At 41.7% G+C, this 23593-nt stretch overlaps 1 protein-coding gene across 1 annotated transcript in view; it reads left to right on the forward strand.

Annotated features, from left to right (window-relative positions):
* LOC134824670 (uncharacterized) overlaps positions 1-23593 on the forward strand; it is a 65609-nt gene that overhangs the window by 36175 nt on the left and 5841 nt on the right. The window contains exons 2-7 of the mRNA XM_063836633.1: positions 16171-16246; positions 16478-16570; positions 16728-16861; positions 17271-17470; positions 21586-21681; positions 21888-22041. Coding sequence (XP_063692703.1) covers positions 16221-16246; positions 16478-16570; positions 16728-16861; positions 17271-17470; positions 21586-21681; positions 21888-22041 — 703 coding nt within the window. The 5' untranslated portion in view covers positions 16171-16220. The remainder of the gene's footprint in view (positions 1-16170; positions 16247-16477; positions 16571-16727; positions 16862-17270; positions 17471-21585; positions 21682-21887; positions 22042-23593) is intronic.

Genomic DNA, 23593 nt, shown 5'->3' on the forward strand with positions numbered 1-23593 from the left:
ACATATTAAGCCCAAAATTTTCAAGCAAAGTTTCAAAGATACAATTACACACATGTTTAATATTGTTTAACTATAGTTGGTTAAGCTCGGGGCACGAGTAATTCCCATCTCATGGAAGGAACGGCTCATAGGGGTGTGCCTATCTGAACAATTGGTGTCCATTGTTAATGGACTGACCTGGCGCGAGCTACTTCGCAGAGTATAGCTGTGTTGATAGTTGTAAGTTTATAGTGGTTCGTCTTATAACGCCTAGACATTGGGCATACTCAGACTACGTGGACATCCTCGAGATTATACCCTCACAGCTCCAACACGATGTATAGATTCGGCCGGGGTATTAGAGTATTTATAAATCAAGAGGCTTGCATATAATGAACATATTGACACGGGTGCAGAGTTGAGTCTGTACGGAACCTAGTAGTTTCAGATCCTTGTTTAACTTGCCGTACAGCAAGGTCATCCACTACTTTAGCCCGGCGAGGCACATAACTCCCTCTACAACTCCATGACAAATGTTTCATATATACTAGCCGAGTTCACAAGTTATATCCTTGTGTTTGAGAAGAGCTCGTTAGAACTGCTTCCTTTCCCTTCAGTATCCCACAGTCTCTCGAGTTTCGTAACTGCCAGAGAACTCTCTTAAACAATTACTAGACTCGGTGATTATAAATCAAGAGGCTTGCATATAATGAACATATTGACACGGGTGCAGAGTTGAGTCTGTACGGAACCTAGTAGTTTCAGATCCTTGTTTAACTTGCCGTACAGCAAGGTCATCCACTACTTTAGCCCGGCGAGGCACATAACTCCCTCTACAACTCCATGACAAATGTTTCATATATACTAGCCGAGTTCACAAGTTATATCCTTGTGTTTGAGAAGAGCTCGTTAGAACTGCTTCCTTTCCCTTCAGTATCCCACAGTCTCTCGAGTTTCGTAACTGCCAGAGAACTCTCTTAAACAATTACTAGACTCGGTGATTATAAATCAAGAGGCTTGCATATAATGAACATATTGACACGGGTGCAGAGTTGAGTCTGTACGGAACCTAGTAGTTTCAGATCCTTGTTTAACTTGCCGTACAGCAAGGTCATCCACTACTTTAGCCCGGCGAGGCACATAACTCCCTCTACAACTCCATGACAAATGTTTCATATATACTAGCCGAGTTCACAAGTTATATCCTTGTGTTTGAGAAGAGCTCGTTAGAACTGCTTCCTTTCCCTTCAGTATCCCACAGTCTCTCGAGTTTCGTAACTGCCAGAGAACTCTCTTAAACAATTACTAGACTCGGTGATTATAAATCAAGAGGCTTGCATATAATGAACATATTGACACGGGTGCAGAGTTGAGTCTGTACGGAACCTAGTAGTTTCAGATCCTTGTTTAACTTGCCGTACAGCAAGGTCATCCACTACTTTAGCCCGGCGAGGCACATAACTCCCTCTACAACTCCATGACAAATGTTTCATATATACTAGCCGAGTTCACAAGTTATATCCTTGTGTTTGAGAAGAGCTCGTTAGAACTGCTTCCTTTCCCTTCAGTATCCCAGGTATAGCAGGTAGAGCCGGGTAATTAGATACAAGAGTAAGAGCCGCTGTCAAATTCCCGGAATTTGCTGGATACTTGTAATTGTATCATGTATGTAATTGTATGTATTACAATTTCGTGTGTATCTTAACACTATGGTGAAACTTGTACCAGTACTACGTCTGACGTCACCTCATTACAATCAAAACAAGTTCAATTATATTCTGTTGTTGTTCACTGGTACATGCTTATTGATAAGATTTGGAGCATGGAAGTCTTTAAATTTAAATAGGGATTCAAATTGTTTAAATTCACACTATAACTATCGAAGATTTGAGAAATTAATTGGCATTAATATTCCGGTAATGATTCAAATAAAGATCCAGAGATTTGGTATTCATTATTTACCACTTTTAGAGAGAAAAAATGTCAGCCCGAGTTCAGCTATAGATCAAGGTAGATACTAAACTAAATTAAACATGATCTAAGGAAGACGTTCACAGAACGCAGAACAAAACAAACAATAAAATTATTCATGATAAACAATGACAAAATACCGTGGGAGACATTTATTTTGTACGAGATTACGAGGATAGTGCAGGTCCGGAGAGGGATTTATATTTCTATATACACTTACCTGCATATTTCCCCGGCGAACTAGGAAGAAGATCTAGGAAGCAGGACTAGGAAGCAGTTAGTAATGGAGTTAGCAGGGATTTGTCTTGCAGCTCTTTCTCTTTCTTGAAGTTGTCGAGAGTGTACAAGGTCTCGTTCGTGTATTTTTAATTTTTATCTGCCAGTACTTCGGATTTATGGCGCATATTCTTTTATACTTTTTCGTAGCATTGATTTGCGTGGTATTTGACGGTATCTTAGAAATTTTAGTCGGTAATATTATGGGGGGTCTAATTTGGTCCTTTTCGGCCCGAAGAACCATATTTATAACAGTCCATATTTTTACCCCCCCCCCCCCCCCCCCCCCCCCCCCCCCATAATTTAACCCCCCGAGTCAAATTTTACCGACTAAGATTATAGGGGCCAATTATTTCTGGCAACAATACATGAATTTGGATAAGAAAATGTAGTTACTTATATACCTTCATGAGTTTATTAATCCATCTGACTTAGAGTTAGTGCTACGGAAGGACGCGATCAATTATAGGGATATAAAAAACCATCGTAGGGACGGATAACCAGTCACCAGACAAGAGAAAAAATTACGACATTGGAGTTGGACGACACAACGTAAATTTTACCACTGACACTATTGAAAAAAGGTCATTCAAATTTCAAACAATAAATACAGATAACTTCAGCAATGGTCATTATCCACCTGTGAGGCTAACATTATTAAGTTTAATAAATAAGTGGGTCTCACTCCTCAATTTATATTGATCAAGGTTTACCTATTAGCTTGGGGCCATCTGCTTAGGACGTCCGGCAAATAGGGAGAGGGTGGTTTTGGAATTTCGGACAAATCCGGACAGGGGGAGGGGGGGTGGTTTCTGAAAATCCGGACGTCCTGAAATTTTGGCAGAATTAAAGTCACGAAAAAGTCACATTTATCTCAACTCTTTGAATTTTATTTCAACTCTTTGAATTTTATTAACAATGAATTTAAGTCGGTTTTATTTGTACTCTTAAAAGTAGCTGGAAATCCGGACGTCCGGGGGAAGGGGGTGGTTTTAAAAATTCGGACGCACCCGGACAGGGGGAGGTGGTGGTCTGAAAATCTGCGATTTTGGCGGACGTCCTAATTAGTAGATGGCCCCTTGATAATCTAGTATACGCCGATGTATACTTTTCCATTTTCTTTTGCGTCCAGAATGTTTAGTGTTTTCCTTGTTATTCGTCCAAATGATGGTATTAGTATTGAAGTTTAACTTACAAAATGGTAGTTTGACTTCCCATACGCACACCTGATGTAGCACATTGAACACCGGTCCTAAATATTCTTTCTTACGCTCCACAGTCGTTAGATTCAATTACATTTACAGGCTTTGTTACAGGCTTCGTTCCGGGCCTGTCATTCACATTCATTATATTGTCTGTCAGTACTAGTAACTAGTAATATGTACTGCATGAGCACATTCCTCTTTAACGATGACTTATAACTTACTTACCTGTAATTTTACTGCAACTTCAGTTCCTGACAATCACTGATAGTATCCCTCCCCTAGCAACGAAACATTTATTCTTACGAAACACTCGATATATTTGAAAATTGATCCCTGTGTTAGCGTCACCCATTGATCTAGTTAGCTGGTGTAACTAAAATATGAGTGTGATTGTGTGACCTCACCTCCCTTTGTTCAAATTCTCTCCCTCTCTCTCTCTCTCTCTCTCTCTCTCTCTAGCCCGGGACTCAAACAATTACTAGTGTGTGCGTGTTTTGAAGTAGTTGCTCTGAGAGTGTCATATCATAGCTTGGTGATGTGTCGAGCATGCGTGTTTCCAAGATGAAGTATAGGTTTCAGGACAGTAACACGCACGAGTAACCCTCACAGTGATCAGGGTAAATTGTTCAGGAATGTAACTCAGTAAGCTAGAGAGAGTGAGTTAGCACCTGGTGGTGATCTCATCACGTGACAGCTGGAGAGGGGCCAGCTGGAGCTCACTTCAGTTCTTATACATCGCGTTATGTTTCAGCTCCGGAATGTTTTAATGTAGATCCAAGGGATTTAATTATACTCTTTGGTTCCCTTTGTTTGCCTTTCAGTGTAGCCTAGAGACAGAGCAAGTATGATCACATAATGTTTAATCGTTTACCTTACAAACTATGCTGGATCATTCTATTCCATCCATTATGTCATTCGACCCCTATTATATCGTATGACATGCTGTGCACAGCTCTGTGATTATGATTACATTAGAGTACCCCTCAGTTGTCCGTCTTGTGTCCTATAATAGGCACACCTTACGAACTGTTCAACACTTGTATTGCTGGATTTGTTTGTAGCTTCAGAATGAAGTTTGGTTTTATATTTGTGGCTGCCCATTATTAGCTCACGGAGCCCGAATCTAACATCTAATAGCATAATCACCGTAAGTTTCAATATAAACCTGCCGATTTGGCGTTTTCTACTACCTCGTCGCATGATGTTATGTTACCCGGTGATCAGGTGATGTTGCCCGGTGATGTTACCCGGTGATGTTGCCCGGTGATGTTACCTGGTGATGTTACCTAGCCAACCAGAACCCATCACATGAGTAATGTGCAGAGCAGCCTTTGTGTGTACTTAATACTACTACTCTAGAGAGAGAGAGAGAGAGAGAGAGAGAGAGAGAGAGAGAGAGAGAGAGAGAGAGAGAGAGAGAGAGAGATAGAGAGAGCGAGTGTGTGTAATAACTCTATAACTCTATCATATGATCGTGCGTGCTAGCTGGAGCTCTGTGTTTAGCTTCAACTATTTGATGTGAGGTAAAACTGTAAGCACTAAACATACCATGTAGGGGAAGCTGGGGTTAAATGAAACACCAGGGTCAAATGAAACACGGCTATATCTCTAGTACTATTAACTTGTCATGGCTTAAAACAGGCGGGATCGACTTCTATTGAATTATCTATTACATATACCTTTCCTAGAATATATGAGAAAAGTTGATTATAGAGTTACAATCTACTTCCTCTCCACTTCATCTTTCCCTAGAATGTTGCGCTTAACATTTGTTGCCTCTGTGCTTGAACCAATTACATTTACCGAATGTTTCTTGATTTAATCTTCAACATTAGTGATCGTATTTAAGTATTCTAGTGGTTTTTAAGCATAGGAACATACAATCAACATGCTGTATTGAAAAACTCTCACCATATACGATTTGGTCAAATGAAACAGTACCCCTTAGGGTCAAATGAAACATCTAATTAAATAAACAATTATTGAATTTTAATGAATGAAGTGTTTAGAACGTTCTTAAGAGCTTGTGTACCCAATATGAGTATATCCCAATGTATGGTATTGATGTTGCATCCAAAAGTTTGTACCCGTTTCATTTGACCCCTACTTCCCCTACAGTTCTCAACCTGTAGGGGAAGTCATTTGACCCTGAGGAGGCCTGTTTCATTTGACCCTGGTAATTTGAAATGCAGTAATTCTTAGGGTCAAATGAAACATCTAATTAAATAAACAATTATTGAATTTTAATGAATGAAGTGGGTTGATAGTGTTTAGAACGTTCTTAAGAGCTTGTGTACCCAATATGAGTATATCCCAATGTATGGTATTGATGTTGCATCCAAAAGTTTGTACCCGTTTCATTTGACCCCTACTTCCCCTAGTATGTACATGTTCAGAAGGCAGCTAGTGGGCCTGAATGTGGACTAGAGACTTTATCTCCATTTTAATTGTCTGATGTAATTGTCTGATGTAATTGTCTGATGTAATTGGTCCACTTTACGGTTTGTGACGAGTGTTCGCGACACACATTCCAAGGAGGGTTATAGAAGTTCTTTATTCATTGATAATGTTCTAGTGCACAATGTCTGTGCACTATCACTGTGAACTATTGTGCACATCACTGTCATTGTGTTTAGTGTTTTGGAAGCAAGCCATATAAGGATTATAAGGGTAGTCGTACACAATTGTAAAGCTTTTGACACTGCACATCGGTATGTTTTGTTTCTTGCTCGCTTTGTTGCAGCTTCCTTTCCTCTCTTTTTGATTGCAAAACCTGTTGTTTCGATTACGGAACTTGTTGAAAATGACAGAAATTTTATGATGCTCAGTTGTCCTGCTTGAATTTGAGTTGGTATTTCAAATATTCTGATACCATACGGTGCACTGGCTTTAAGGTAATACTCAGAAATTTCGTGCATAATAGATGAATTTGAATTCATATCTTCATTTCATTTGGTTTACTTATTACGATTGAACGAGGTGGTTACTGTTTTCTTCTTAGAAGATTATTCTGGCCGCAAATAACACCGATTGCAGCCTGCAGGCCGACATATTATCGGCTAGGTGCAGCCTGCAGGCCGACATATTATCGGCTAGGTGCAGCCTGCAGGCCGACATATTATCGGCTAGGTGGAGATTGCAGCCTACAGGCCGGCATATTATCGGCTAGGTGCAGCCTGCAGGCCGGCATATTATCGGCTAGGTGCAGCCTGCAGGCCGGCATATTATCGGCTAGGTGCAGCCTGCAGGCCGACATATTATCGGCTAGGTGCAGCCTGCAGGCCGTTATATTATCGGCTAGGTGCAGCCTGCAGGCCGGCATATTATCGGCTAGGTGCAGCCTGCAGGCCGGCATATTATCGGCTAGGTGGAGGAGAGTCACGAAAATGTTGGTTAGCTGAGTTTCTTCTAATAAGCGAGTCAGGCGGCATTCCATACACAGAAATGTTTGGAGACAGTAATTTCATCAGATCATTTTTCCTTGATCGCATGATACTGAGACCATTGTATTGCATCCTCATTCCCCTGTGATCATTTCTGTGGTCATATTATGACGTATTCGGGATCAGTAATCCAACGACTAATCACATGACTCAATATGACTATGACGCAGCATAATTTAACCTTCATTTTCAGTTTGTAGCATTATAATTTTCCATAGTAACGCATCTTTCGTCACATAATTGAACAGATTACTTAATTTGCTGTAGATAATGCCTGAAAACAATTTTACTTTTAGGGAATGAAATACCAGAAACTATTGATTTGCCAGAATCTATTGAATTGCGAACACCGCACGCAATTTCCACAACGCCTTGAAATTCCATTTATGGTCCATTATTAAGTCTCCTGGATCAAACACATCACGTAACACCAACACTCAGACCCTATAGAATTTGAAACACGTTTATCGGTGTAGGTCGTGTTATTTACAAGTCTCGAGTTACATTGCACAGGTGGACGCTATGTCGTGTTGTGGGAGATCGTTTTTCTGGAGCTTTTAAGGTTTCCGCTTTCCATCATGTGCGTTTTCGAATGAACATACTTGTCATTTCATTGGATTTCACGTGCTAGTTTGATATGTTTCAGTTCCCATTATACATAGTTGCTTCATATCCTTACATCCAATATACTTCATCCTTCTAGAACCTTCGCATGCACGTTCCTGTCATTAAACTCTAATTGTAGCGATAAGAAATTAAAACTTTCTACTTTCCCTTATAACTTTAGTCAGTAAACACTTTTACTGGATCTTTTTAGTGTCGAGGTTGACTTGCAACTATAACTACTAGTCTCATTCTTGTCGAATAGAAACTGTTTCAATTTCATTTGTCAGCGTTGTATATACTATATACTTAATTTCCTTTTTGCGTTTCTGCTTGCCCCAAATTAATTTTTGCCCATCATTTTAAATTTTGCATGCTAGATTTTTGTATGTAGCTCTGTATGTACCAGTACGATGTATTTAGCTGTCTACGTGCTTTGTTGTCTAATTTATCATGTACATTAGTACAAGTGTACTTTTATTGTTTGATCTTCTATTACTGTCCCTGAATTTTACTTGTTCGATAAAAAGTTGCCCTAGGGGGGACTTTATCGTACTGAACGTTTGATTTTATTTTTTTGATAACTTATCTTCTTTAAAGTTAATACTAATAGAAATCAGCGCAGTTTTCTAAACATTTAAAAATATTATGATCAAATTTAAAGTTCAGCAAGGAAACAAAATGAACAAAGGAGATGTCGTTTGCGGTGTGATAGTCGGGGTGATTGGAATCCTTATCTTGGTTCTTGTCTATTTCTTCTTGGAAATATTTGGATACCTGTGAAGAGATAACGTTACTCTAGGAAGATGAGCGACGGGACCATCATGTGGAAATGGGGATCAATAGAATAAAAAAGAGACTGAATAAAATCAGATGTTTTGATAGACTGCAGGCCTTGCTGAAATCACATCAATCAATAGGGTTCAGATAACGTTGAGATCCGGCGTACCTATTTATTTAGTCTATTAGAAGTGAAGACTTGCTGGACAAGAATCATCAGTCAGTGAGGGACGAGGATGCAATCCCTGCCCGTTGACCCATTAAAGTGTTTTTCTTTTCTGAAGAAGCTCCTGAATGAAGTGCGGAGCTCGAAGCATTTCTATATCGATCGTGGCTTCATAAGAATGAATTGAGAGCTTCTATGAAATTGAAAATTAACAATAACTTCATGAAACTCCCGCGATTTGATCGCTTTAAAAAGTATGTTTATCGTTGCGTGTCACCGTCCCTTCAATAATTACATAAACTATCTGTACAGTTCTGTAACAGCTACAGTTGCATGGTTTTTACTTTTATTATAATTCATTATATTTTTACATCTGAATATATCATAGACCAATTTGTCGTTTTGAGCCTAAATAAATAAGCATTTTTATAACCATGATACCAGTTAATTCGGCGAATCTCTATTCTCGTTATTTTAACTATACGTTGGTCCCCTTAAACTCAATCGATTTTTAATTTTTAAGCAACATGAACACGCATGCTGATTGGCCAAACATAATATAATTTTGAGCAAATTTGATTTTAATAGTTATTTTCATATCAATATCATTGCATGATTTATCTGAAATATTTCGGTTTTAAAGTTAAGTCAACGTCTGAAAGTATATACTGTACCACCTTTTATAAAGTGGTGAAGTGGAATTTTTATGCAAAGTAATGACTAATATAACAATATTTCGACCATTTTTAATCACATTACAGTCGTTTAACTTAACATATACGATATATTTGTATAACTACTATAAGATAAAATTGTAAACACAAAATAGTTATTCTCATTTGTGCATAGCAGTATCAAGTTTACTGGGCGGCGCTCAGCCTGTCATTCCACCGAATCTCTATTATATACAGGGTTACTGGACCGCGCTCAGCCTGTCATTCCGCCTAATCTCTATGTTAATGAACATAATAGCCTGGGGTCCCCAGGTAAATTCAGGGGGGCCAAACTAAAAGTCAGTGTGCAAACGTTGGGTCTTATATTATACGGATACCTCCGCTACTGCTAGGGCGGGTCACCATAACCATTTGCAATAGTTGTTCAAATAATATTAATTAGAGATCATATCTTAATCTTATTAATTGCTCTATATAATAGGGTCAGGAACAAGTACAACAAAAAATGGTTAACTATACGGTGTCGGATAATACGCACATTTTTTAATTATAACGTTTTTTATAGTTAAACAGGTAAAATAGGGAAAATCACCCTTTTTCACAAAATAGCGCCATTTCTGCATTTTGTGCTTTGAGACTTTCTACTCGAAAATAAATGTGATAATGGCATTTCGTTTAAACATCTTTTGAATTAGAATCACGAGCTGTTGCATCATGTTGCAGCGAAGAAGAACAAAAATGACTTTGAGTGTGCTGATATAATAATTGTCAGATTAATTTTGATGCTAAATTATTACCAAATTTGGGGGGGGGGGGTTTGGGAGTGTTAATCGACTTGCCATAATGGCTGTCCAAGAGGACTATAATCACTATTAATCTTGATTGACGGTGTCAACCCATCGAGATCATTGCTTTGCGAAGCAGCGCAACGATCGACGATGCGAAGCAAGAATGCTTGTTTGCGCGGCGCGTCGAAGCAGCGAAGTCCTCCAACTATTAATCATATATTATTATTGGCTATTGCCAAGCACCAAGACAGAAAATGGTGGTAATTATAGCTGGCAGAGTCCCGTGCAGTTGCGGGAGCTCTTGAAGAGTGAGAATGGGATCATACTTGACCATTTCACCTAACCATGTGCTTTCGCGCCACTTCGGGCGCGCGCTACTGCAAGCGCAAGGGCTCTGGATAGAGCAAATTGACCATTGTTAATGGTTTGGCCCGGCGCGCGCTACTTCGTAGCACACTAGCACTTGCCGTTCACCTAACCATGTGCTTTCGCGCCACTTCGGGCGCGCTTGTTTCACAAGCCGTGAGGCGGGCGCGCGCTACTGCAAGCGCAAGAGCTATGGATAGAGCAACACTTGCCGTCATTTCGAGAAGAAAGCGGCGCGCGCTACTTCGAAGAAATTTAGAGTTAGACGAGTAACATCCGTCAAGATTATACTAATATATAATTGTTGCTCTGTATGCTGTGTTTAATATTTAAAAGTTGTTTCTCTGTTGTAGTGTTGTAGTGAAGCGTAATGTGTTACTGGGCCGCGCGCCGTGCACTCAATTATGCTTCTCGCAACCTCGCTAGATCGGCGACATGCGCTACTGGCACTGCCATTGGACCTTGCCGAGCTGCGATGAATTGACATCGTCAATTAATTGCTTTGCAAATGGCATATTGTATTTATTTGTTCATTGTTCAAGGATTCCGTCGCCAAAATTTGAAAATCAAGTTGTCCATTGTTAAGGGACTAGCCCGGCGCGCGCTATTTTGTAGCACTTGCCTCAAGCCAAGTGCTAACATTTCGAGGAAAAACGGCGCGCGCTACTTCGAGGAAATTTAGACGAGTAACATCCGTCAAAAACACATGGCTACGTGAAGGTAAACACCAGACGTGTTATTTAAATTAGTACATCAACTGCTTTGCATGACTTTATAGGAATATTTATAAATATAATAAACAACATAGTATTAGAGGACTGCGCCGCGCAGACTAGCATTCTTGCTTTCGACGAGATGGTTGCAAAGCAACGATCTGGAAGGGTTGACATCGTCAATCAAACAACATAGCAATAACACGACTAAAAAACACGACCTATCATATCAACGATTAGGAAAACAAATTCTAGGAAAACAAATTTGAATTTTGGTATTTATTAATAACAATCAAAACATATCATATCATAAAAATAAAGCCGCGCGTTGGTTGACTGCCTCAGTAAGGTGACTAATTTAAGCTTGAAGGTGCCCTGCGCATTTACAGAACCTTATGCGGCGATCACATATTCACGAGGACCTGTGAGCGCCAAAATTAATTTAAAGTTTCTAGAGATCATACATCACTACGAGTTACTCATGCTTTTGGATTATAAGAGTGCGGATTGTCAGGTATTTCATTCATTCATACTTAATCGGTTTAAAGCTGTATATTTAGAACTCACTATTGTTTAAACTACGAAAGCAGAACGTAGATAATGGACAATATACCGACGACAATACCAAGGACCCGAGTGCCGCATTGACTTTTCCGGATCCGTTTTTACCGAAGGCTTATCCACCAGTTACTCATGCTGCATGTATAGTCTGATAATATTTTGAGCCATGCCGTACCAGCGGCCGATGGGATTGGGGATGCATGTGAAGCTGTACAAATAAGAAAGTTGTAAATGTTCTTGACAACATTCGATACCAAATTATGGCACTTGTTGTAACGAAAGTTCGGTTTTTAACATAAAAACATAATTTAGGTTCTAGAAGATTTTCAGGGGTTCTCAACAATAGGCACTTGAACTGTTATTAATGGGTTGGGAGCGATTTCCGCCCGACGAAGTTCTACCTCATTGGGCACTCTGCTAGGTCCAACGACTCTAAGCTAAGTTTTGTAATCATTCAGCTGCAGATAATATTGAGACAATCAATTATTTATAATATTAACCCCATGAAGCAATTTGTAAGTTGGTTGGCTAAGGGTTTGGCCTAATCTGTTTAAAATATTTCATGATTTGGAAGATCTCATGATTTGATGCTCATCTTCACAACCGATAGTGAAGTCACCAGATTAATTGGAACATCTGTACAATGTAGTTTTTAAAAAGTGCTAGACCCAAGCATGAAGTTTAGAGCTTTTAATATGCACTTTATCCTTGAAACAATATTCATACATGATCTTAGATAGTAAGAATATCTGAACCATATTCAATTGAGCCACTAAATATTTAAAGGTTTCTATTTGATTCTCATAATATAACGTTGTTAATTTAAGAATTTTCAACCTGCTGCTGTATGACAAGTGTGCCAATACCCTCGATTACCTGGATGAAGACAGCTAGCTTCAGGTAAGCTTCCAACTCAAGATTGATTTGCCAACTACCATTAACAGGCGAACAACAGATGCGATGGATTTCACAATTGTATTGAATATTTAAGATGGGTCTTATCAGAAATTTGTAAATTGATAACATAACAGTTTTATCTCTAGTAACAATTTAAATTCCTGGAAATCCAACATTATATCATTTGGTTGGCTATAAATATAGATGCTTTTATCTGCTCATCCCATTTTAATGACTCGCGTGTAACAACACCCAACTAAACTCCTTTTCCTGTTCTGAGGGGGGGGGGGGTGTCACGTCCGTCTATGTCCGCTTGTCTCATAGAATCCAAAAAGGACAGGACATAGGCGGACATAGGCGGACATAGGCGGACATAGACGGACATAGGCGGACATAGACGGACAAAGGCGGACATAGGCGGACATAGACGGACATAGGCGGACATTAATGGACACCTAAATTGCTAAATAAAATGTTCAATTTTTGCTGTTATAGGGGGATCATGTTTTTTGTCCGTTCGGTACCCTATATTTTCAAAACGGACAAAAAATAGAGCGGACAAAAACGGACAAAAATGGACAAAAACGGACAAAAATGGAAATAACATTTAGATGCTTCCTCCTCCTACTCTTCCTCCTCCACCCCCTGGGTCTTCCTGATCTTCCTCAGTCCTCTTCCTCCTCCCCTCCTCAGTCCTCCTACTCCTCCTCCTCGTCCTCAGTCCTCCTCATCAGTCCTCAACAGTCCTCCTCCTCCCCAGTCCTCCTCCTCCTCCTGAGTCCTCCTCCTGGGTCCTCCTCCTGGGTCCTCCTCCTCCTCTTCATCCTCCTCCTCTTCCTCCTCAGTCCTCAGTCCTCCTCAGTCCTCCTCCTCATCCTTCTCCTCAGTCCTCCATCCTCCTCCTCAGTCCTCCCCAGTCCCCCTCCTCCTCCTCCTATTCAGTCCTCCTCCTCCTCCTCCTCCTCCTCCTTCTCAGTCCTCCTCAGTCCTCCTCCTCCTCCTGAGTCCTCCTCCTCCTCCTCCTCCTCTTCCCTCTCAGTCATCCTCCTCAGCCATCCTCCTCAGTCCTCCTCAGTCCTCCTCCTCAGTCCTCCTCCTCCTGGGTCCTCCTCCTCCTCTTCATCCTCCTCCTCTTCCTCCTCGGTCCTCAGTCCTCCTCCTCCTGGGTCCTCCTCCTCATCCTTCTCATCAGTCCTCCTCCTCCCCAGTCCTTTCCCAGTCCCCCTCCTTCTCCTCCTCCTATTTAGTCCTCCTCCTCCTCCTCCTCCTCAGTTCTCCTCAGTCCTCCTTCTCATTTGTCCTAAGTCCTCCTCCTCAGTACTCCTCAGTCCTCCTTCTCAGTCATCGTCAGTCCTCCTCCTCAGTCCTCCTCAGTCCTCCTCCTCCTCCTGGGTCCTCCTCCTCCTCCTGGGTCCTCCTGGGTCTTCCTGATCCTCCCCAGTCCTCTTCCTCCTCCCCTCCTCAGTCCTCCTCCTACTCTTCCTCCTCGTCCTCAGTCCTCCTCATCAGTCCTCAACAGTTCTCCTCCTCCCCAGTCCTCCTCCTCCTCCTGGGGCCTTTTCCTGGGTCCTCCTCCTGGGTCCTCCTCCTCCTGGGTCCTCCTCCTCCTGGGTCCTCCTTCTCCTCCTCAGTCCTTCTCCTCCTCCTCCTCAGTCCTCTTCCTCCTCTTCCTTCTCCTCCTCCCTCTCAGTTATCCTCCTCAGCCATCCTCCTCAGCCATCCTCCTCAGTCCTCCTCCTTCTCAGTCCTCCTCAGTCCTCCTCCTGAGTCCTCCTCCTCCTCAGTCATCCTCCTCAGTTCTCCTCCTCCTCCTCCTAGGTCCTCCTTCTGGGTCCTCCTCCTCCTCCTCCTCCTGGGTCTTCCTGATCCTTCTCCTCCCTCTCAGTTATCCTCCTCAGTCATCCTCCTCAGTCATCCTCCTCAGCCATCCTCCTCAGCCATCCTTCTCAGCCATCCTCCTCAGTACTCTTCAGTACTCTTCAGTACTCTTCAGTCCTCAAAATTTTTGTCCGCTAATGTCCACCAATGTCCGCTAATGTCCACCAATGTCCATCCAAGTCCGCCAATGTCCGTCCGGGTCCGCCAATGTCCGTCCGAGTCCGCCAATGTCCGTCCGAGTCCGCCAATGTCCGTCCGAGTCCACCAATGTCCGTCCGTGTCCGCCAATGTCCCAAAAAACACGTCCGTTGTCTCATAGAATCCAAAAAGGACAGGACATAGGCGGACATAGACGGACATGACACCCCCCCCCCTCTGAGGTTTGTTTCATGAATAGCCAGAATATTTTAAATTAGGATTATCATCTAAGTCAGTGTGCATTTATTTTCATTTAGATTGGTTATATCTAAGTGACGAAATACCTTCTAAGATTTCCAATTCCTGTAAATCTCCAGTAACACCGGAGATTTTCAGCAGCATTGCCAACAAATTTAAAATCAACAGCAATTAATTTTACTTTTTTTTATTAAATACTTTTCAAATTTTACAGAGTACAGCAATAGATGAATATAAAATAGAATCGTTCAAAATATCGCCCCCATCTGTAAAATATGATGGGCACCCAAACACGGTAAACACATAGTGAACTATGTCCGCAGTAACTTGGACCCATTACATCGAATTAATCTAAATCCAAAAATTTATGAAAAACTATTTAATAACAAACAAATCCATGGTGAATAACTGTGGATATAGTGTCAAAATTGGTATTTCATACGTCAAATTCCAGATACATTAGATACAGGTCTGATATGGTCATTAATGTGTGAGAAGGTGTGCGGGTGAAGTGTGATATGATGTTGAAAGTATAGGAAGGTAGATAAAAAAACTTAATAAAACAAAAAATAATAATATGGGGAGCAAAGAGACTTGGCTAGACTGTTGTTTCACTATCTAATAAACATTTCCATAGATGCTTAGTGACCTCAGCTTTGAAAAGACTAGTAAACACAATCTGTCTTACCTGTAAAGGGAGTCCATTCCACAGTATATGTGTTCTGTAGAAAAATGATTTTGCCAGTGGGCTATTTGAGGTACATATGGTGTGTGAATTCTGACTTAACTTAGGTAAAATTGATGACACAATAGACAGACTGTCGAGGTGGCAACGTCTTAGTCGAGAAGTGCCCTGATATAAAGAGAGATAGTGAGGCAGCGATACAGGAATTAAATTGTTCAGAACTTTGTGGAAAAAAATAAGATCATTCAAGTCAAACTTTTGAGACAAAGGGAGAATGTCGACAAGCTTGCACTTTTTGACATATTGCTCAGGTGGATAACTGCGGCCCTCTTCAGACAGAATCCATTTAATAGCTCTCTTTTGGATACTTTCTAATTTATCACTAAGTGATTTATTACAAGGGCGCCAGATTATGGAACAATTTTCGAATTGGCTACGAACCAGGGAAAGGTAAAGCGCCCGGCGACGTTTCTGATCAATGACAATATGGCCATTTCTTCTGACCATACCAAGTTGGACCATACCAAGTTGGTATAAATTCTGTCGCACTGACTATTCCAACTTAGCTTAGGAGTAACATCGACTCCAAGATCTATTTTGGTTTAAATTATTTATTATCACTATGGTCTATTTGCAGTATATAATTGATAGCGGACCACTCCCTATGCAGTTATTTGAATATAATAACAATATGAGACCAAAAAAGGGACGATTAGCTCAAACTATGTTTAACTATAAATCTGCCCAAGCCTCTGTTAACTGATTGAAATTAACTTCTAATATTGGTATAGGTAATGTAGATGAAGAAGGTGTAGCGGAGTTTTGACTAATGAAATGTAATGTTAATTGCTATCCTTTTATGCCTGTAAGTATTTGCTATCTATGTTTTATTACATATCTGCAATTAAATGTTTTGCAAGACAGTGCTCTACTTGCATTGATACCTTCAATATTATTTCTATGTGTTGAAAAGTTTACCATACTTTTGATTCGAGCAACTTAAGTCACTTAAATTTAATGAATCAATTAGTGTTTAAATCATTACACATTTTCATTAACTTTATGACGACTTTAATAAAGCTACTCTAACTACCAGGTTGACAGAAAGCACCGTAGGGGGGAGCATCGTTGGGGAGCTTTATAGAGTCCAGCGTTTACAAGGCCAGTGCTCAGCATGGTGCTATGAGAAGTGAGCTATTCTTTAAGTGCTAATTCAATTCTATACTGACAGATTCTTGCACATTTTTTAGCTTATACAAAATTCTAACAAAACTCACCTACTTGAATTTAGGATAGATGAATTAGTATAGTCATTTAATCAACTTTTTTACGGGTCTGGTTTCTAGGTATGGAGTCTGGGCACCTGCCCAACAAACGCTGACCAAGTCCAACACGGAGGAACGTAACATCTATCAGTGTAACCCGGAAGTAGATGAGCGAGGAGATTATGTAGAGCCTGATTGTTGGTACTGTGATAAAGGTAGGTCATCTAGTTTACTCTTGTATTCTGTGATGGGAAATTTTGTCCTAACATTTTTCAGTGTCCTTTTTAAAATTTGCAAAAAGAGCGAGGGCGAAAAGGATATCAATGAAACTAATAAATCAATGAAACTAATAAATCAATATTTTAGCTCATTTTACAAAGTCAAATATTTAAAACAATTAAAATTGTATAGTGCTCAATTTGTAAATGACTAGTTGATCTTTGCTATTGGAAGTTTGTCAAGGACTGGCAGCTAGCGGGGCAAGGAATGCACGGGCTTAGGGGCTTTTGTGCACACCAGAACACTAGCTCGGTACATTTTTGGAAACTAGAAGGACTGAAAACTAAAATTGTTTTTGATGGAGGTTGTGTGTAGCCAAGACGACTTACCACATAACCCCCAAAGGTTGCGAGAAAGAGTTCTACAGTCGAGCAGACTGCTATGCGGGTTGCAATAACAAGGAAACTTGCAAGTTGGCGTGCCGACACCATGAGACAATGTCCAGAACGAAGATTAACATAGAAGAGCTGACTGCAAATCTGTCTCGGAATGTTCCGCATGATATTTACGAGGAGGCAGACAAGAGGAATCATTCTACTATCTCGGTAAGTTTTGCAGCTAAGCCGATTCAAGTATGTGGGGGATATGTATTATTATATATACCTAGGATCATTGTGGAAATTGTAAAAATGAATAGCAATATAATAGTGATGATATCGGTGAAAGAAATCCAAAAAGTGGCTAGGTATCAGGATTCGAATTCAGGGTATGAGACTTGGAAATGGCTAAATTTTAAACTTTTTTTTTTTTAATTTAAAAATAAAAATCAAGGTGTAACACTTAAACTCTGACCTTCATAACCACAGCCGGGGACTGAACCACTCGGCTATCAGCCCTTGTACGTAACCTAGAAATTTAAATTTTATGTACAATCCTTGGCTTATTCTCGTGGTAAGAACGAGCTTAAAATCGCCATAGATTCCTGGCAATGCCTAGGATTCTAATGCTTCTAGTATTTATTGCCCGCAGGAAGTGAATCTAAGGAATGCCTGAGTAGAGTAGCGGCTTATCTGGTGACATGATGTAACGGCTAATTTAAAGATTACCTAAAACTGCCAAATTTTGATCAATTAACATAGCTTTAAAAGATTATGTGGCATGCAGGAATAAAATTCCTGAATTACTCACATCGTATAATTGGTGGTAATGCAAATGCGTATCGAGCTGTATTCCATCGCATTTCGACTGAATGCTGTTAAGGTCAGATTTCTACCTCTTGATGTCTAAAACAATTTTGGATCCTATGTTGAACTATAAGGCCTCCGGGCCGATGGGTCATGGGGTATATGATACACTCATTCTGAAGCTGTATAATTGCTCTCTTGCATTGTTATTTAAATTCCTTCACATTTCACTCATTTACATGAAACTATGTTGAATGCCTCGTATTATATTGAGAAATCTATGAGCAGCAATATATATAGCGTAGTTACATTCTGTAATGTAATTTTGATGTGAAGGTAAATTATCTGTTTTCACTATTCATGTATAGTCTCTGCAATGGTCGGCCTGGTAAGCCTGCATATATAGGAAGAATGGAAGAGTTATTTTTTATTCGCCAAGCCAGACATAATGGCTTCAATGGCTAATGCCTGTCCTTTCATAACAGTCTTAATGACAGCCTCCAGACGTTAACCTCCATACCAATGAGTAATAGTTAAGGTGCGATTTAGTGAGACTTGGGTAGATTTGGCAGTAAAGGTATTTGCAGTTAAAAGGTTTCTAGACAGGAACTGATCTGAATGGATTGTGGTCGTTAGTTTTAGGCTCCGTTAATGTTATAATGGTGTAAAAGTAAGTAACACGAGTATTACACGTGTATTTAACACGTGTCTACCGCGTGTATAATAAGACGTAGTGTACTCATTCACTGTCTAATGTTGCTGCGGAGTGAAGTTACCATGTCACATTGCTACATCACAATATTACACAGTTCACATGGACACATACTGCAACTGGTGGCTCTGAATACTGCCTACATAAATGCCGCTTGAACAATGAAAATTGAGAGATGTTAAAAAGTATGAAAATAACAGTGGCCCCGAAGTCCCAAGTGTGCACACTGCACAGAGTTTGTTTGTTTGCAGTTCACGTTTCTGAATCTAATAATTCATGTTATATTGGGGGGGGTGTCACGTCCGTCTATGTCCGCTTGTCTCATAGAATCCAAAAAGGACAGGACATAGACGGACATAGGCGGACATAGGCGGACATAGGCGGACATAGACGGACATAGGCGGACATAGACGGACATAGGCGGACATAGGCGGACATAGGCGGACATTAATGGACACCTAAATTGCTAAATAAAATGTTCAATTTTTGCTGTTATAGGGGGATCATGTTTTTTGTCCGTTCGGTACCCTATATTTTCAAAACGGACAAAAAATAGAGCGGACAAAAACGGACAAAAATGGACAAAAACGGACAAAAATGGAAATAACATTTGGATGCTTCCTCCTCCTACTCTTCCTCCTCCTCCCCCTGGGTCTTTCTGATCTTCCTCAGTCCTCTTCCTCCTCCCCTCCTCAGTCCTCATCCTACTCCTCCTCCTCGTCCTCAGTCCTCCTCATCAGTCCTCAACAGCCCTCTTCCTCCCCAGTCCTCCTCCTCCTCCTGAGTCCTCCTCCTGGGTCCTCCTCCTCCTCCTCTTCATCCTCCTCCTCAGTCCTCCTCCTCATCCTTCTCCTCAGTCCTCCATCCTCCTCCTCAGTCCTCCCCCAGTCCCCCTCCTCCTCCTCCTATTCAGTCCTCCTCCTCCTCCTTCTCAGTCCTCCTCGGTCCTCCTCCTCCTCTTCCCTCTCAGTCATCCTCCTCAGCCATCCTCCTCAGTCCTCCTCAGTCCTCCTCAGTCCTCCTCCTCAGTCTTCCTCCTCCTGGGTCCTCCTCCTCCTCTTCATCCTCCTCCTCTTCCTCCTCGGTCCTCAGTCCTCCTCCTCCTGGGTCCTCCTCCTCATCCTTCTCATCAGTCCTCCTCCTCCCCAGTCCTCTCCCAGTCCCCCTCCTTCTCCTCCTCCTATTCAGTCCTCCTCCTCCTCCTCCTCCTCAGTTCTCCTCAGTCCTCCTTCTCATTTCTCCTAAGTCCTCCTCCTGAGTCCTCCTCCTGAGTCCTCCTCCTCTTCCTTCTGAGTCCTCCTCCTGAGTCCTCCTCCTCCCTCTCAGTCATCCTCCTCAGTCATCCTCCTCAGCCATCCTCCCCAGCCATCCTCCTCAGCCATCCTCCTCAATACTCCTCAGTCCTCCTCCTTCTCAGTCATCGTCAGTCCTCCTCCACAGTCCTCCTCAGTCCTCCTCCTCCTCCTGGGTCCTCAGTCCTCCTCCTCCTCCTGGGTCCTCCTGGGTCTTCCTGATCTTCCCCAGTCCTCTTCCTCCTCCCCTCCTCAGTCCTCCTCCTACTCTTCCTCCTCGTCCTCAGTCCTCCTCATCAGTCCTCAACAGTTCTCCTCCTCCCCAGTCCTCCTCCTCCTCCTGGGGCCTTTTCCTGGGTCCTCCTCCTGGGTCCTCCTCAGTCCTCCTCCTTCTCAGTCCTCCTCGTGCCTCCTCCTGAGTCCTCCTCCTCCTGAGTCATCCTCCTCAGTTCTCCTCCTCCTCCTCCTAGGTCCTCCTTCTGGGTCCTCCTCCTCCTCCTCCTCCTGGGTCTTCCTGATCCTTCTCCTCCCTCTCAGTCATCCTCCTCAGTCATCCTCCTCAGTCATCCTCCTCAGCCATCCTCCTCAGCCATCCTTCTCAGCCATCCTCCCCAGTCCTCTTCCTCCTCCCCTCCTCAGTCCTCCTCCTACTCTTCCTCCCCGTCCTCAGTCCTCCTCATCAGTCCTCAACAGTTCTCCTCCTCCCCAGTCCTCCTCCTCCTCCTGGGGCCTTTTCCTGGGTCCTCCTCCTGGGTCCTCCTCCTGGGTCCTCCTCCTCCTGGGTCTTCCTTCTCCTCCTCAGTCCTCAGTCCTTCTCCTCCTCCTCCTCAGTCCTCTTCCTCCTCTTCCTCCTCCTCCTCCCTCTCAGTCATCCTTCTCAGCCATCCTCCTCCTCAGTCATCCTCCTCAGTTCTCCTCCTCCTCCTCCTAGGTCCTCCTTCTGGGTCCTCCTCCTCCTCCTCCTCCTGGGTCTTCCTGATCCTTCTCCTCCCTCTCAGTCATCCTCCTCAGTCATCCTCCTCAGTCATCCTCCTCAGCCATCCTCCTCAGCCATCCTTCTCAGCCATCCTCCTCAGTACTCTTCAGTACTCTTCAGTACTCTTCAGTCCTCAAAATGTTTGTCCGCTAATGTCCACCAATGTCCGCTAATGTCCACCAATGTCCATCCAAGTCCGCCAATGTCCGTCCGGGTCCGCCAATGTCCGTCCGAGTCCGCCAATGTCCGTCTGAGTCCGCCAATGTCCGTCCGAGTCCGCCAATGTCCGTCCGTGTCCGCCAATGTCCCAAAAAACACGTCCGTTGTCTCATAGAATCCAAAAAGGACAGGACATAGGCGGACATAGACGGACATGACACCCCCCCCCTATATTGATCAATGATCGATTATAGGCCTTTAGGAATCAACTCTTTATTTATTATTGCTGCTTATCAGCTAATAAAATATTAACAATTTAAGAAGTTATGATAAGTAATCACCAATCAACCTAAGCTTACTTTTAACTTGATAATAAGTATGTTAATTTTAATTTCAGGTATGGTGGAACCATGTGAGCCTATTTGATGAGCGGGAGCCAGTTGTTTACATGGTCTTCCTACTCAACTATACTTCTGACAATCCCGATGAACAGGTTAGAAACGTATCCGTAATTATAATTGGAATTGTAATTTTACTATGAATAATTTTAGTATTGTTAAATAAAATAAGTAAAATAATGAAATTCTGAATAAAAAACATACAATTTTAACTTGAGTATAATTATCTTACAAAATTAAAATTATCCAATTCAATGAACTGATTAAATCTACTCAACAATCTAATTACTATCCTCCCCAGCCGGAAGGATTGTACATTGGCCACACCCCTCACTACATATTCCCTGCTGAACCCCTCTCACCGGACTACTGTTACCGTATCAAGATATTAACTGTCGGAAACAGACACGGAGTTCTGGGTCATGCTGTTAGCAGTAGCAAGTTTGCAACTGATGGTACGTAATGATAATTATGATTAGAAAATTATGGGGGGGGGGGGGGGGGGGGGGGGCCAATGGCATAAATGGAGAAAATGGAGAATCACTCATAGGTTTTTTCCATTTTCTCCATAGAAATAGTCTCCATTTTATGCCATTTTATGCCATTTTATGCCATTGAAAACCTGAAAAATTTAGAATTTCGAGAAAAATTATTTTAAAAAAAGATATTTTCGGCCAATAATGAACAGGGTATCATGAAACATGGAGAAAAGTGGTTTTCAGAAAAACTTTGAAAAATGTTGACTTAGAAAATTTTCGGTCCGAGTCATTGTCGATACGTACCTCCCGTATCGAGAGCTCCCGATTCCGAGCTCGTGTTGCAAAGGGGGAGCCTGCCTTCCGAGATCGCATTACCTCGAGTCCAAAATTGTGTATCGAGGGGAAGGTGTGGACTTCGAAAAACCGAAAAAATATTTTCGGCAAATAATGAACAGGGTAGCATGAAACGTGGAGAAAAGCGGTTTTCAGAAAAAATTTGAAAATGTTGACCGAAAAAATATTTTCGGCTTATAATGAACAAGGTAGCATGAAACGTGGAGAAAAGTGTTTTTCAGAAAAACTTTGAAAAATTTTGACTTAGAAAATTACCCCTCGGTACACAATTTTAGACTCGAGGCTTCCCCCTGGTAATGTGATCTCGGAAGGCAGGCCTCCCCTTTGCAACACGAGCTCGGAATCGGGAGCTCTCGATACGAGAGGTACGTATCGAGAATGACTCGGGCCGAAAATTTTCTAAGTAAAAATTTTTCAAAGTTTTTCTAAAAACCACTTTTCTCCACGTTTCATGCTACCCTCTTCATTATTAGCCGAAAATATTTTTTTGGTTTTTCGGTTTATCGAAGTTTGCACCTACCCCTCGATACACAAATTTGGACTCGAGGCCTCCCCCTGGTAATGCGATCTCGGAAGGCAAGCCTCCCCTTTGCAGTGCGAGCTTGTTTCGACTTTCGAGGATGTAGGTCTCACTTCTCAGTGCCTATTACTCTCCCCTATTACTCACTCCTGCTGTAGCCTGTAGAAATAACTTTACACTAGGCTTGAGTAATTATGAGTTTGCCTGAAGTGTGCCTTTACTAACCTAGTATAAGCATCTAGTAGCCTACTATGAGCTTTCATAAGCTTGTTAGGCCCCTAGTAAGCGTAAATAAACATGTTAGGATGTCCAATTTAGGTGTTAAATGGTGTTAAAGATGAAATTTCGAAGAAAAAATTCATGGCATAAAATGGAGAAAAATGGAGAATTACTCATGGGTTTTTCCATTTTCTCCATAGAAAAAGTCTCCATTTTATGCCATTTTATGCCATTTTATGCCATTGGCCCCCCCCCCCCCCCCCCCCAAAAATTATATACTTATATATCACTTTATGGTTCAAGCCACCTAAAGCGACTCATGAACAATGAACATGTTCATAAAAACCTAAAACATGTTCATAAAAACCTAAAATTGTATAAAATACGTAGTGGAGCTCTTCAGAGCTTTTTCTAGCTTTTATTTCGATACTTTTA

This window comes from Bolinopsis microptera, chromosome 13 (assembly GCF_026151205.1).
Source record: "Bolinopsis microptera isolate Bmic1 chromosome 13, MBARI_Bmic_1.0, whole genome shotgun sequence".
NCBI lineage: Eukaryota > Metazoa > Ctenophora > Tentaculata > Lobata > Bolinopsidae > Bolinopsis > Bolinopsis microptera.